We start from the raw sequence: 15493 nt of genomic DNA, 5'->3' as shown, positions 1-15493 counted from the left end.
TCGACCAAGTGACCCAGTCCTGCAGCATTTGTTGAGATTCAGCTCTTTTCATGTCAGGCAAGAAATGCCCACACCTGCCTGTGAGTATCAGCATGCTGTCAGTCACCAACAAACCTACCCAAAGCAAAGCTGTCAAGTTTCTTATTGCTACAGTGTGAAATCCTGCCATTTCCATGGACTTATCTACCTGCTTCGGATTTCTTTTCCCTAATTTTTGTCCTTGCAAAATGTGTCAGCAAAACTGAGACAGAAGCATAGAAATGTCCCTTATTTTTTTTAATTTTGCAGCTGCTGTTGAAAATATTCACATGTTCAAACTCTGCAATGGAAACTTGAGAACTACTCTCTCTTATGTGTTTTACACCTTAGTTACAAAATGCACTTCGGGATCCTATGCGGAGCTGAGGCTTACCTCCAGTCTAGCTGCTTAGTACAGCACTAACAGCATCATCTACTTATTCACATTTTCAAGTAATGAAAATAATAAATTGATATAGAGAGAATCAATTAAATATCAGCATTAAAAATGCATAGAGACCACAATATTTTGGTAAGAAAACACCTTAATGTGTCCTTCCCTGCCACAGTCAAGCTTTTGAAAGTGTCTGGCATGATGTATTTTCCCATTTTCTACCTCTTTCGGTTGCCCTTTTTTTTTTTTTTTTTTTTTTTTTTTTTTCCCCAGAAGATTTGACACCATTGCAGGGAGGCAAATATATAGAAAGTTCCTTTGCTTCCTTTCAAGAAATGCTTTGCTCTTTATAGAGCCAGAGATGCACCAAGTCTGAGGAGTGGCAAGAGACTGGTCAGCAAGGGAGAACACTCCCAATTTCTTTGCAAGGGACAGCTCTGAGCCAGGAGACTGGACAAAAGTGTCCAACATTTTCCTCCAACTCCCAGGAATGAGTAGGATGCACTTAACTGAAAACTGTTTGCAACGGACTTGAGTTTAAACACAGTAAGTTTGTTCCAGCTGCTTTTTAACAGCCAGAGTACAAAGGTGCATTGCATCTAGGGCTGAAAAAAAAGCCTCTGAATATTTATCTTTTTGACCCAGTGTTGCTTTCATGTGTCAAAGGGAGGCAGTTTGCAGGAAGCCTCCCAGTTTATCTCAAAAGAAGGTCACCGAAAAGCAGAGATTAGGGTTTCACGAACAACATACACACCTCTCAGACCCCATCAAAACTATCCAGATTCTATGAAACCCCCCAAATTTGACTATTACATCAAAAATTCCCTGCTCACAACTGCCCAAGTTGCCAGAAATCATGTGGGTCTGTGAGGCTCACTGTTGCCCTGGGAGCCATCAGAATCCACCCCAAGCCCTGCAAACCCCTGCTGCTCACCTCATAGCTGTGGGTCGATCCAACAAAAACCTTCCCAATGTCCAGCTGGTCAAAGCTGAAGCGGAGCTGGGGCCCTATGCCTTCCCCTTTGATGCGCAGGGGCAGCCTGGTCTCTCGACCTGGGGAGAGATTTCCATTTCAGTACAATAATTCCCTCTTGCCCTGGATTTTCCAGGCTGACTTAATGCTAGTCCCCAACTCCAGGCTGGATAGGACCAGCTCTAGGTGCTCCAGGAGAAGATACAGGACCCTTCTCTTCCCTCAAGAGATATGCCTTGGGGCTGGTTTCTAATTTCTAACTGACCCCTTGAGTTGGTTTCTAATTTAGTAGTTTGCACCCTGAAAAAGCAATGCCGAGTTTAAAACATGATCTGTGAATTTCTTCCCATGCACTTAGATAAGCTTTGAAATCCATTCCATGAAGGCACAAAGCTCACGAAACAGAACTGAAGATAAAAATCCACTGTCTACATTGATGCAACTAGGGACAACAACACAGCAGCCGACAAGTACAAGCCCAAGCAAGGCGAAGCTGCCTGCTAATGGTGATATACACATCCCAGGGCTTCTTAGAGCAGGCAGAGCATCTCAGCCACTGCCTATGCCTAACATACAGCTCTATACCTGGGTGCTTCAGGGCTCACCTCCTGCAGCCAGCACCTAAATAACACAAGGCTTTATGATCTCCAGAGAGGAGGAGCATTCCCCTATTCCCACCACAATACCAAGAGCTCAGCTTTGTAAAGACACCTTACCTGAAGCACGCTGAGCAGTTATTGAAAACCAGCTTCCTCACTACCAAGATCAAGATAAGCCATAACTATACTGCTATTGCACAAGTCCCTTGCTGCAAAAGTAACAGAGACTGCAAGGCTTATAGCTAAACTCTAAGATGCTAATTTTCTTCCGTAATTCTGCTAAGATGACATAGTGCAAGATCTTTCAGCTGTTCTGAACCACTGGAGCAGCCTAAAGTGCCTGAACCCTAGCTCAAATTTTGGCTTGGGTCTCCCTGCCATCCCATTCTACTCTGCATGGAAAGCGAGTAGCACAAAAAGGAACCCCCAAATGTTGTGCATAACCTCCACTGTAGCTTTTGCGCAAAAATATTCCCCTGTCCTTCAAGCTCCTTTTGTGCTATGCTCAACATTTATTAAAGATTAGGGATTGAAGGTTGCTTTTAAAAAAAGTCTTCTGCATAGTTATTCAAGAATGTCCAAAATGATTTTTTTTTTTTGCAAAGAGCAGCCCAGGTGTGACAACTCAGTGACTACATCACAACTTGAAAAAACCTCTCCTGGAACAGCCTTTTCAATGATTACTGACTTTTTGATCTTGCAACCATGGGATGAAGATGTTTGATAACATCCAAAGCCAAAAAGGAAAAGCTAGGGAGCTTTTGTTGAATTTAACATTTTTTAAGTAGATCCAGCCAAAGCCCAGCTAATAGCAGACATAAGAGTTATGTTTCACAGCTCAGGCATTAATTGGAGGGCTGTGTATTTCTATTTCACAGACAGCGTAAAAGAGGCAGTATTGGGTGCTCCCTGTCAAAAGACTTTTCCATCTTGCATCATGTCGGCTTAATTTTCATTAAAAACTCTAGGTCTAAGCCATGAAAGCTCTTAGGAAATGGCAAAGATTTCCAAGTGACAAGATTTTGTCCATGATCATGCTGAGACACATGTTCCATGGCCACTGCAATCAAAAAATCAGTGCAATCAAAAAATCAGTGGCAGTTCTTCCCCTTCAGCAGTAGGTCCTCATCTTCTCCTGAAGGTCCATGGAAGCCATCCTTTCCTCTACCCCTACGCTGAACTTGAAACTTTAGGAAATCCCAGAATTTTTGCTCTTCCTCCTTCCAGGTGAACCTAAAAGTGGGATCTTCCCAAAGGAAGAGGAACAGACTAAACTACAGGCAGCATTCAGGAGAGCTGAGAAGAAAAATAAGAGAGCATGTCCTCCTCTATGCTAGAAGCTGGAGCTTTCAGGAGTATCCAACCTTTGCCTGATGCCTGGGTACAGCTGGGCTGTGGCCCTGGGATGCTCCCACCATAACACATCCCAGAGCACACAGACCAAGGGCATGGAGGGGCTACAGCCTTCTTGTCCTCAATTCCAAATCCACACCTGGTACTGTGGAGTGAGAATTTGTATCTCAGTAGGGATAATGCCTCAGCACATCATGCAGGGTGTACAATTTGGCATTGCTGCCTTGCTTTCAACTAAATAGGAGTGTAGGTGGCCCAACAGCACAGGACGTTGTTGCCAAAATCCTTAACTTCTGTTGGTTTCTGACACTCAGTTTCTTGTTCACAGAATGACCCTGTGTTTTGTGACTGGTTTTGAACAGGATTCTCATCTGACCACGTCAACAAACAGAGATCCACAGTTTTACATGATGCAGGACATCACAAGGTAAAGGAGTGAACATCATTTGGGGTTTTGCTTCTCCCTGCAAGAGTGACTTAGAAATGGCTTTTGGAAGAAATCAGATGTAACCCAATACATTTCCCTAAGTAGAGAAGAAAAGAAAAAAAGAGAGAATTTTAGGTGTCTGAGCCCCCCACCATGTGCTTCCTTCCAGCACTCAAGAGCCACAGCTTTATTTGCATGAATAACCAAGAAACTTCATTTTGAGCTTAAATATTTGCCAAGAGCAAATTTCAAACCATTTCTTAACTGCCAGCTTTGCAAGTTGCACAGCACTGATTAGTTCTGTAAATCACCTGATCCAGAAGCATCTGCTAAGAAATTTATGGAAGCACCTGCAAAAAAAAGTGGAGGCCAGCAAAGCCCCTTTCCAGTGGGGCATGAGATCCAGCTGCACAATTCACAGTGCTGCATTGGGGCAAAGCTTCCAACTATTCCCTGCAAGGGGCACACACCGTCTGCAAATCATCCTGCAATGGGATTTGTGACTGACATGCAAATGCATGAGGAAGATAGTCACACTTCTTAGAGGAATCCAAGAAGCAAAATTGACTCCCTAGTTAAAGATCATTGGTTTTGTCTTGAAACTCTTTTTCCACCCAGGGACCTTGACTGTTGTCAGGGTGGAAACTGTCCCATACAATGGATCAGCTCTGTTTCGTAAAGGATGGGGGGTAGGTGCATCATTTAAATTACTTCCTTGAGGTTCTCTTCCAAGGAGCCAGTGGATTGTTAAGCTCTCCCAAGGGCACATCAGGGTCTTTCAAGAGAAGACTCCTCTTTCTAAGTACAGATGATTTGCCCAGCTCCGTTTCCTATAACTCCCAGCCAGACCAGCTCAAGGGTTGCATGCAAGTAGTTTTCCTATTTCTCTGCAATGAAAAAGCTCTCCTGGCCCACCCCCTGGAGATCCCTGCAGGAAAGCGATGGACACCCTCATCACCAGAGCAAAAAAATCCCAGAGCCAGGAGCACAGCACTGAGCAAGGAATCCCTTGGGAGCAACTTTTTAAGTCAATTCTTCACTTCCACAGCTTTAACAACTGCAGCTGGTGGGCAGGAAGACAGTTTGTTAACATAAGTCCTGGGTAATTACTGTAGGTGGCATTTGCCAAGTAAACCCTGTGCAATTACTGTATAAATAAAAAGTTGTTTCATGACATTTGTATCCGTCAGCTTGCAGCAATAAGGAAAACAACAAAGCAGCTGTGTTGGTGATTTCAGCACCCTCCAGAACAGGAGGCTGGCTGCTGGAGAACCATGGGCCTCACACCTCTTCTTCTCAGACAGGGAAAAACATGTTCTCTGGATGGAAATCTGACAGCTGTCTCCCACTCCTGAAAAACACCTTAAGCAGCACCATGCAGAGACAGGGAGGAAGGACAAGGTAACCCGAACCACACAGATTGCTGGAAGCATTCCCTGCCCCATGCTAGCACAGCAAAGCCATCACCTCTGTGAGGGCAACGATGGTATAACTCAGGTGGGTCAATGATAACTGCTTCCAGAAAAAGACTTGACAACACTTCTATAAGAAAGGATGAGCATAAAGCTTATCTAGCAGACTGCTCCAACTCTGATTTCCAGGGAGGGTGTTCACCCTGCCTAGTACAGCAAGCCCTCTGCAACGCTACCCAGATGGCACCATAAACTCAGAGTGACAAGGTGATAATTCCCACGGAGGGAGAGAAGCACGTGCTAGCCAGAGGTGGTCCTTTCGCAGCCACCCCGTGCTCAGCAGGGCTCAGCCACCTAAGGTCTGGCAGCATCTGGGTAGTGGGAAGTGATCCAGGGTCTGGGAGCACGTTTGTCACTCAGATCCTACCGCCTTGGGAGTCTGATGATGCATCCACATAATGAAGACTCATCTTGGAGGTAAATGGTCTATAGGGGCTTAGCCTATAGCTAAGCTATTCTGCTGTGTAACTCCTTGGCCTTTACAGACCACCTTGCAGCAGAGCAAATGCTGGCAAACCCACAGCATGAAAGCTTATCCCTTCACTGTTTTGGATTGTTCTGGGATCAGTGATCCCAAGCCAGGTGCACTGAGCCCTGGCTTTGGACAGGAGACCACCTACAAACCACAGAGACAGTGGGTATGTGCCAGCACTGCTCTGCTGACCATTAACCCTTCCTAGCAATTACACTAGAACCGAGTGGACTGGAAGACTATTTGTGCCTCACCTTCACTGTGGGTAACAGAAGCAGGAGAAAGGAGCTGTACCTGAGATGTTACAGTAGACTGTTTGTTGATAGAGTCTGGCTTCTCGGGGTTTAAAGATAACATTAATTTCAGCCGAAGAATTTGGCCAGACGTCTCCCTCCTAAAACAGAAGGAGACAGCAAACCATTTATCTTCAAACAGTACATTTTTTTTCAACCACACCCCTAAAGCCTTTATTTAGAGCATCAATGAAGAGCAAGGAGCAAGCAACACTTATCAACAAAATTTATAAGAGAGTTTGGAAGCAGCTGCAAAAAAAACTTTCTAAGTCCCTTACCTTTACTGGCACCTGGTGGAGGCATTTCATTAAACTAGGGCTATAATGATGCAACCAAGCTGGCTGGCACTCCAGCATATCAAGCATGATTTCTTCAGAGGTACCAGCCAGTCTAAGGAAAAGATACCTCTCTCCTGCAAACCCTCCCTTATATCTCTGTATCACTATGGCTACATGAACACTTATTACGGAGAGCAGGAGAGATTTAGCAAATCACATGGATTTTTCCATTCTTAGTTATGAAGGTGCTGCCTCTTATACCTTCACCTGTACACACATGTAAGTATTTAATGTACTCCAGTGAGTCAAGGCACTCAGCACCTAGCAGAACAAGCCCTCCTGCCTGGGAATCAATGAAGAACAAACTCCTTCCTGCTGATGGCTGCTTCTGCCCAGTGCCATGAGCAGTCAGTCAGCACGCAGGCTCTTCCAGCTGACAGACGATCTGAGAAAGAAGTTGAGAGTCAGATGCATCCTGTTTCTCTCTGCAAGGTGCATGCATTCCTGTTTCCCTGAACACAGGCTCAAACAAGAAGAGATGGGATTTGTTTACAGCTCCACACCTCTTTCAACCAACAAGCTCTTCTCCTTGTCATGCTTTTTCTCAGGGATTTAAGTCTGGACCGTGCTACCAGTGTGTCTGCAACCGTCTGCTGCTTCCTCAGGGTCTTCTCCTTCTGCTTCTCTCCCAGAGTCCTGGCACTGGCATTCAGTCCCAGGGAGCCTTGTTGTGCATTCTCAGAGACACCCCTGGTTTGTAAAGGCTCTCACTCGCTTCTTGCGACTGGTTTAAACAAAGGCACCACTTATATCCCCTCAACCCCTAACATTACAAACAACTCTTCATGTATTTGTTGTCATAAATATATGCACCTCTTACAACTGTAATAATACCCTACCAGGAATCAAAAATGTAGCTTATAGAAGGAGACAAAAAGAACAGAGTTATTTTTCTATCAGCAAAGTGAAGCTTTAATTCTGCTTGCTGCTGGTATCCTCAGTACTTTGTCCAGGAGAGTCTTGAACTGACTGGAGCCTCCGGCACTCCTGCAGCATAAATATTAAATAACTATAATACTTCCCATCGACTTAGTGCTTAGAACTCAAAGAACAGCCCCCACAAAAATTAAAGAGCTATGACAAGGTGAATTATTGGGCTGCAGCTGCAAATAATTCCCTAATGCACAGTGTGCTCAAAGTCAACAGAACAGAAGGAAGAATAGGTGGAGAAAACTGTTTCAAACACCAACAAACCAGTAACTGGAAAAGGGAAGTCAAAGAATAAAATCACTTGGATTCTTCTCAAAACCTAGAGCAAACACATTTGCTAGATCAAATGTACTTTATGTTTCTATCCAGCAAGCAACTGGATGAAGATGAAGCATTACTATATGACAACACACTGGCTTGAGGAAGCAAACTGGAAACATCAGCCTGCAACCCACAGTCAACGTGCTAGATATCAGATCCCTCAGGTCCCACAGGGATGCTGCATGGACTCACAAGCATCCAGAGAGTTATCTTAGATTTACAGGAATAAAAGCATTTGGAGTGGTCCAAACAACATAAGCTGTGCTATGATGCCTGGAGCTTGCCTGAGCCGAGCCACTGAGAAGGAACACTCAGATGACAGATTTCCCTGGCTTGGCTAATTAGAGTCTAATAACTCACCAGTGCTCATCACCCAGCTGCTTGCTATGTGTTTAACAGACTGAGATCAGTGGTCTCACCCTGGGCAGGCTGTCCCTGGGAAGGGGGGGGATGCACTAGGCAGCTGCTTGCCTTTGCTTCAAACCCAACAGCTGTAGCTGAACACACAGCTCACCAGCATTCTGTGCTCCTCTTTAAAGGGTGCTGCCCAGATCTGAGCTGCCCAGGGGTACCATTTGATCCTCCAGCTGCTGTGATCCTCTGCCCAGAGAGCTACAGACAGCTCTCGTTCAGTTCCCACATTGTAAATGATGCCTTGCCAGGCTTACCAGCACCATCAGCTACACAGTCACTGCTGATATGCTGAGGAAGGGCATTAATGAAATGAGAGCAGCAGTGATGCTTGAGGCCTTCATCTTATAGAGGGACATAAAGCAGGGGAGGAGAGCACATCCTGAGCCTTAAAACCAGAACACAGGGGTGCAGTAAAAGGGAGGGAAGTTCAGCAGTGAGTGTGAATGAAATGAGCCCAATTTCAGCATAGCCACCCAGATCACTCAAAGGGAAACTTGCCATTTGCTCTGTAGAGCCTCACATGCCGGACAGCAAACCGAGAAGAAGATATTTGAACGAGACAGGATGGGACCAGTGAGGCTGAGGGTGAAAATGGATGCCAGGATTTGACCATAGTTCTGCCATCAGGTTTACAAGGGCTGTGCAGAGCCGGATTACTGGGGGCAGGCAGCTTAGAGTTTGTGCTGGCTTCAGACAGATGATGCCTACCATAAACTGAGCATCTGATTTACTGGGACTATGGTACTGCTTGCAAGACTTTGGGATATATCTGAAAAAGCAAAGTCAGATTTTTACACCGTGTCATCATTTAGCACAACACTGGCTGCTATAAAGCAGAGTTCATAAGAACAAAGTCTCAAAGCCAAATCATTCCTGGGAAACTCAAGAGAGCATCCCTCCTTCCACTGAGGCCAGAAAACAAACTTCTTTGAGCCTAATGCAGCAGTATCAGCCTTTCAGGTCAACTAACTAACAAAGTACTGTTTTGTTGCTGGCTTCTGCTGGATCACAAGCTGATGGTACTCACTGGTTTATTTTATGTGCCGCAATCAGATATATTGGCCCTGTGGACACTTCAGGGCAGTTTAGTTATTACTGAGAGGTTGACAGAGGCAATACATCCCCCATTAACAGCAGCAAGTGTAATACAATTCATAAGCAAAAATGAAGCTAAGCAGGAAAAGAAGAAAATTAAAAAGAACCGTTGGCCTGATGAATATGTATCTGCTAACAACAGTGTACTTTTCTAGCTGAGTGAATTTAGCTGACTTTGGGATTTGATGAACTTCAAGGCCAGCACATCTGTGACGGAAATATAACTGACACAGTGATCTTACCCCAGTGTTTTGAAGCACGGTAACAGCAATATATCACAGAAGCAGGGATAGGGACAGACTTGACAGGGCAGGGGACCTAGGAAGGTGGTGCAGAGCCAAAAGGCAGAGATAAGAGTGGGAGATCAGAAAAAAAGCCCATGTTTGATGCTCTTCACAGCTCTGTCTTGCTATGAGCTGCACCCACATCACCTATCCTGCTCTGGTCACTGCCAGTTGAGTTTTGGCTGAACAGGACTAGGATGGCAAACTTACCTGTTCCCCCACTAAGCTCTGGCAGCCAAATAGATGGATACTCTGCATGCCTGAGCTCCTAATGTGACTTGCACAGCAACGATCCTGACTGCTGCGGTGAATACACCCAGGGAGACTTGCGACTACAGCAGGGAGGAGGTAATAGAAAGAGAACTTAAAAAAAATACAGTAAATTCCACTTCCCTGTTTTACAGCATACAGAAATAGAGCACAGCAAAACTTTCACCCACCGCAGAGCACACCCAGGCTTCTGTGGTACTTCCAGTACTCCTCTCAGGGCAGTGAAAACCTTCCAGGAGCTCCTCGGTGGCAGGGCAGCAGTGTTAGCCCATTTCTCTAAGGACACCCCAACATACAGAAGGAATAAGGACTGAATCTTGAAGGCCATTCAGGCTCTCAAGCGTTCAGCAGAGATCTGGGAGCATTCACACTTGTAAACTTTATATATTTAACTTGGATCATCTACAGGGAGCCTCAGGCTACAAAGCCTACATTCCCCTTGAATGCAGAAGCTGAACATCCCAGGTTCTCCACCAACCTGGAACACCTGAGTTTTGTACCAAAAGGCAGGCAATGAGGATACCCCTCCTCCCCAGAGTAACCTAAAAACCTTTGGTAGCCCTCACACCACACCAGTGGTGCACTAGCCCCAGGACTGTGTGGCTACATGCTATCTCATAGTCCAAAGAGCAGCTTCTGTACATGCCCCGGGCTCTCTGCAGACACAGAGCTTGATCCCAAGAGCTGCCCCATGGAGCAATCCCTTCCAGTCTTTGCAGCTCTGGGTTAACCTGGTTTGGGATTTAGGACAACAATGCCCACACTCCTCCTCTTCTGAGGGGAGATTTCTTGTCACAAAACTGCCTTGTGCAATCAAGTCTGCTTCGATATCCTTTCTCTCTCCACCCTGGGACCTGTTCCCATGAAACTGTTGTCCCCAGCAGTCCCTACACATCTAATAGGCACCAGGTAGCTGGACCCTGTCAGAGCCAGCAGCGATACTCTGCCTCCCACTGGATGCCAGGGCTTGAGCCCAGCGAGACATCTCAGAGCAGCTCCTGGAGAAAACAACATGCCTGCCTTCATCTTTGCAGAAGATATTTGGAAACCACCTCACAAATGAAGGTAAGGCCCTGTCAGAGAGCTGGCTATCCCAGCTGGGACTCACTGTCCAGGGCTCCTTCTGCACCTTCTTGCTTATGGGCAAGTGGGCACAGAAGGCAGGAGAGCAATATCAGGGCTTTGCAATCTGCTCCAGCTGCCTGCTGGTCTCCACATGGGATGAAAGACATTGCTCGTGACACAAAAAGCCCCAGTTGTCCTGGCCTCCTGCTATTCCTGCATCACCGTTGCTGTCAGAAGGGGAACCGGGGCTGGGTCAGTGTCTGCATGGCAATTGTCTGACACTAGAATTTGATCCTGGCCGAAGATAACCCAAACCAAACATCAAAATGGTGAACTTGCACTGCACCAAAAAAATACATCTCCAGCAAAACCTGGGAGAACACTGCAAGTTACATCTCCAAACAGCAAGGGAGTGAAAATGAGTCCCCAGTGGGATGATTTGCTCAATACCACCAAGACCACAGTGATTGCGGCAATGTTGCTGAGATCTCTTTGTACACTGTATAATTAACCAGTGCGGGAAGGAGCCTAGAGCTTCGGGCTGATGTAATTTCTTCTTTTACAACGTAAACAGATGAGGGTGAGGGTGCAGCACACACACCCCGCCTTGCTGGGGATGATGTCTTGCCATGCTCCAGGAAACCATTCAGTGATGCACAAAGATCCTGACAAGGGACATATCTCCATATATCTGAGGTACTGCTGGATCCCAAGGCACAGTCAGATGAGACTCCTCTAAGGCACCAGAGGAAACAAGCCTACGAACTAGCGATAAACCCCATCCTTTTATATGCATCAGCACGGCTCTCTGGAACAATCCTAATGCATTTTTACTGGAGCCTTGCACTCATATCCCCACTCCCAAGAAAACCTGCACCAGCAGTTGATAGACTCAAGCCTCTTGAGCTCCTGATATAAAATCACCATTCTGCAGGATTCAATGTATTTGGACAGAAACTTTTGGCAGTATGTCCACAGATAGCTTCCTTGTATTGTCAGTGAAGCTATAAGCCAGACTGTTTGACTCCAAAGCAGAGGGCAAGAAAAAATAATCAGTTACATTTTATTCTACTATTCTGTGGCTAAACCAAATTCTTTGAAGACATAACTATTCTGGGAAACTGTTGTCATTTCTCCCTTCACTACTGCTGTGTGTCAGACTAGAAAACCAGGAAATTGTGAGTTATTTCTCCTGGGAAATTGAAATAGGCTGATGAGGAGGTTCCTCACATTCCTGCTACCCCTCAGGGAAAAAAGAACTGCTGGTTAAAAGGATATGCTTCATTACCCACCCCTGAAGGCTACTGCTACATGTGTACTAGCCTCAGGACACCTCAGGAGCCAGGGGTCTGCCTGGACTAACATGTTCTCTATAGGACAGCAGTTGAGTCAGACCATGGAAAACTACTGTGGATGCTAACCAGGACAGAAATAAAACTATGCAGTGCTGTGAATGTGATATTGCAACACTTCCAGCTTAATGTCAGCCTCAGACAGGCTACAACTGGCAGGTGGCATAAGATACAGACAGTGGATGTATGATGACACAGCACAAAAACTGTTGTACCCTGGCTTTGCCACAGCATAAAGCAACATGATACAGGAGGGAATGGCACACCATGACTCACAGCTAGAGAACTGATCTCTATGGAAAAGCCCAACCAGAAATACATGCAGATCCTATTTCCCCTCCCTCAGCCCCTAAATAATGAGGCTCCACCAGCCTGAATAAGAAATAGCTGGTCTTGAAAAGCTGGGCACCACCAACTGTTGGCCAAATCACCTACTTCATTTTGCAGAGGGGGAAGGCGATCTACAGAAAGGAAATCGCTGCTCAAAGCAGACAAAAAAAACCCCCGAAGACAGAGCTGGTAACAGAAGTACCAAAATGACACCCAAAGTGCATCCTGTTAGTTCAGGGCACTTATGAGAAAGGCAGTGCCAAAGCTAACATCTGCCTCTTTCCATAAATAAAACTGAACTCACAACAAGCTGTGGGATGGACCACAGCTCCCACTAGAGATGGTGCCTTCTGCCAAAAACTGAAGTAACCTCTCATTTGGATGGGGACCAGCATGGTTCCCCAGCTGAGATGGAGATTTGCAGGAACAAACAACACTGTTACCTCCTGGCCCAACCTCAGGATCAACAACAGTAGCAGTTTCATAACCTGGACATCTTGAAGACCACCTCTATTGGCTCAAAGATAACACATGATACTGAGGAGTCACTACCAGGCAATGACAGGACAATGATGACTTGTCAAGGTCAGTGCAATGGTAACAAATCCCTGTCCTCCTTTTCCTCTGGTTTCCATTTCCAAGGAGTCAGCTCCCACATGTCTGCAATGTGACTTACAGCTAAGCTCTGGTGGGGAGGATGCAGCAAAAAGCAAGGACTTTGTCCTTTGGTAGCCACCTGGGCTTCTATCACAGCTGCTTCTGCTGACGTATCACATGTATTTGCAAAAATAAATCAAATTTGAGATGCGCTCAGAAAGTCAGAGTTGCATAACAGCTTGTTTCCCACAGGCTTGGATGGCTGCTCAAAATGTTCATGGTCACATGGTAAATCCAAAATCACTGCCACCTCTTTCTTGTTATTTTCATCAGCAAGTTAACCCTATACAGACTGAAATGACCTGCTCAAACTTCTACAGATAGCAACACCTGAAAATACTGGCGGCTTATGGTCCACTTACACAGCAAAGCTTCTGCACAAACCCTGTAAAGCCGTCCTTGCCCAGAAAGCATTTCCAAGACTACAATCCCTCCACCAGCTTCCTAACCTCTGGAAGCAATTATTTCCTGCAGTCACTCACTGCAAGGGTTTGATTATTTCTATAGGGTGCTCCCAGACATCATGGGCAATAGGTGGGAAGAAGAGAGCAGCCACTTTTGGCCAGAAGGCCTGCAGCAGCAAGGTACCAGCTTTGGGGGGCGCCTCTCCAGCAGATACACCTGGCAGCGCAAGCTAGAAGTTACAGTGCTGTCACCAGAAAGAAGGTTGTGGAAGTCAGTGGCAGTGGATTTTTAGATTCTACATTTGATGAAGAGGAGAAAATACTTACTATCATTTAATGTAAAGACATCCATATGCCAGGGGGGAAGACAGACATGAGCAAAACTCTGAATGTGAAACTGATTGTTCCATAAATAATGGAATTAATGGAAATAAAAAGATTGATAATGCTGGGCAAGACAAAAGGGGAGAGACTCATGTAGCAGCCCGCTTATATTCAGCCCTACAGCAAACTGTGTAACATTAACATAGACATTTAGGAAAGGTTTCCACTCAAGACTTGAGGCCAGGCTACACTTTATGTCCGTACATCATTACACGGAGTACCAGGACTCAGTACTGTGGGCAGCCAGACTTCTGGACCTCACCTTAATGCACTTCAGGAGCTCAAGAGCAGGTTAAGCTAGTTGTGGAGACAAAGTCTGACTGTAATGAAGCAGGAACCCTGGGACATGCTCCAAAACCAGCTCTGACACACCACAGGATGCTCTTAATGATCATCTGATCAGCTCCCACTCTCCACAATATTCCTACTGCTCTGACACAATGTCTTAGTCACATCATGCTGCTGTCAGCTACAGGGGTGTGAAACTGCAGTTGTGCTGACAGTAGTGGCTCTCAGCCTTATACGGGCTATAGGAATAACCAAGAAGAGAACATGATCCTCTTCCTTGGAAAAAAAAAATTCGTTTCACTTATTTTAAAAGAAAGAAGAGACTGAGATTATTCTAGGGTTTACTCCAAGATGAGAAGGGATTTTGTACTGCTCAGACAGCAGGCATTCTTCATCTCAGACCATTCAAATACTCAGAATCAGGGCTCTGGTTGATTGAAGGACATGGGGTTTTGCTTGCATAAACAGAAAAACAAGAAGTTCTCTGTACCTATGTGCAAGAGAACTCAAACAGTCCATTTAAACCTGCCAACTTTGAGTCCAGGCTCACAGATGACACTGGAAGGGAGATTCAGATGTGCTGTAAGTTGAGATTACCTGAAGAGATTTGTATTTCCGTGATTAAACTCAGGCTGAATTTGGCCTCTTTTCCACAGAGGACCATTTAATTCTTCAGGTCAATATGGCAACTGACAGTGCTCTAATTCCCTTTGTTAATCCCCATACACTATGTGTAAGGTGTGCCCTTAAATACAATAATCAATACCTCTGAACACTGTAAGGACACTTAAGTGCCCTTAATTTATAGCCCTAGCAGCAGAGCTCAGCTTCAGGCAGGCTCTTGCTGTCTGTCAGGAGCCCGCAGTTCAGAAATGCTTTTTGCAACAGGCTCTCCCAGCCTCACTAGAAACCTGATGTCTTCTCTCAGCGCATCAAGCCAGCTGATGCAGTAATCTGCCAAGTGACCTCATTTGAGGAGGAAGAGGAGGAAGGTAGGTTCTCAGCTATCACTTACCACTGGCTCAATGGTGAAAATATCATCAGAGAAAAGCATGGAGTCTCCTTGCACCTTCGCCCTTTGGTTCTGGAAGCTGCGGGAGAGAAGGGAAAGGCGTTCTCGGAGAGTGGGGTCCACCGTGCACTCCTCGAGAAAATAATCCATCTTGTCCTCTTCCTGCCTCCGCAGCATGCGACACAGCCTGCAGCCATGGGGAGAGGCAAACCAAGCAGATAATGTAATAAGCAACATATTTGCAGACACTGTCATGTAAGTGCAGGGGCAGCAGAGCACTCGGGAGGAACAGCAGCAGCAGCTCAGCAAGGAGCTCACCCCGAGCCACAGGGTCCCAAACAGATCAAA

The 15493-nt window shown here is 45.8% G+C and overlaps 1 protein-coding gene across 1 annotated transcript in view; it reads right to left on the bottom strand.

Moving 5' to 3' along the window:
* LOC104841986 (hydrocephalus-inducing protein homolog) overlaps nt 1-15493 on the bottom strand; it is a 90549-nt gene that overhangs the window by 21731 nt on the left and 53325 nt on the right. The window contains exons 9-11 of the mRNA XM_010584043.1: nt 15149-15332; nt 6003-6102; nt 1347-1465 (exon numbers count right to left, since the gene is read on the bottom strand). Of these exons, the coding sequence (XP_010582345.1) occupies nt 1347-1465; nt 6003-6102; nt 15149-15332 (403 nt within the window). The remainder of the gene's footprint in view (nt 1-1346; nt 1466-6002; nt 6103-15148; nt 15333-15493) is intronic.

The sequence above is a fragment of the Haliaeetus leucocephalus genome, unplaced genomic scaffold (assembly GCF_000737465.1).
Source record: "Haliaeetus leucocephalus isolate CR32 unplaced genomic scaffold, Haliaeetus_leucocephalus-4.0 Scaffold92, whole genome shotgun sequence".
In the NCBI taxonomy this organism is placed as follows: domain Eukaryota; kingdom Metazoa; phylum Chordata; class Aves; order Accipitriformes; family Accipitridae; genus Haliaeetus; species Haliaeetus leucocephalus.
The sequence above is the reverse complement of the archived record's forward strand: the minus strand, read 5'-3'. Positions and strand labels throughout refer to the sequence as shown.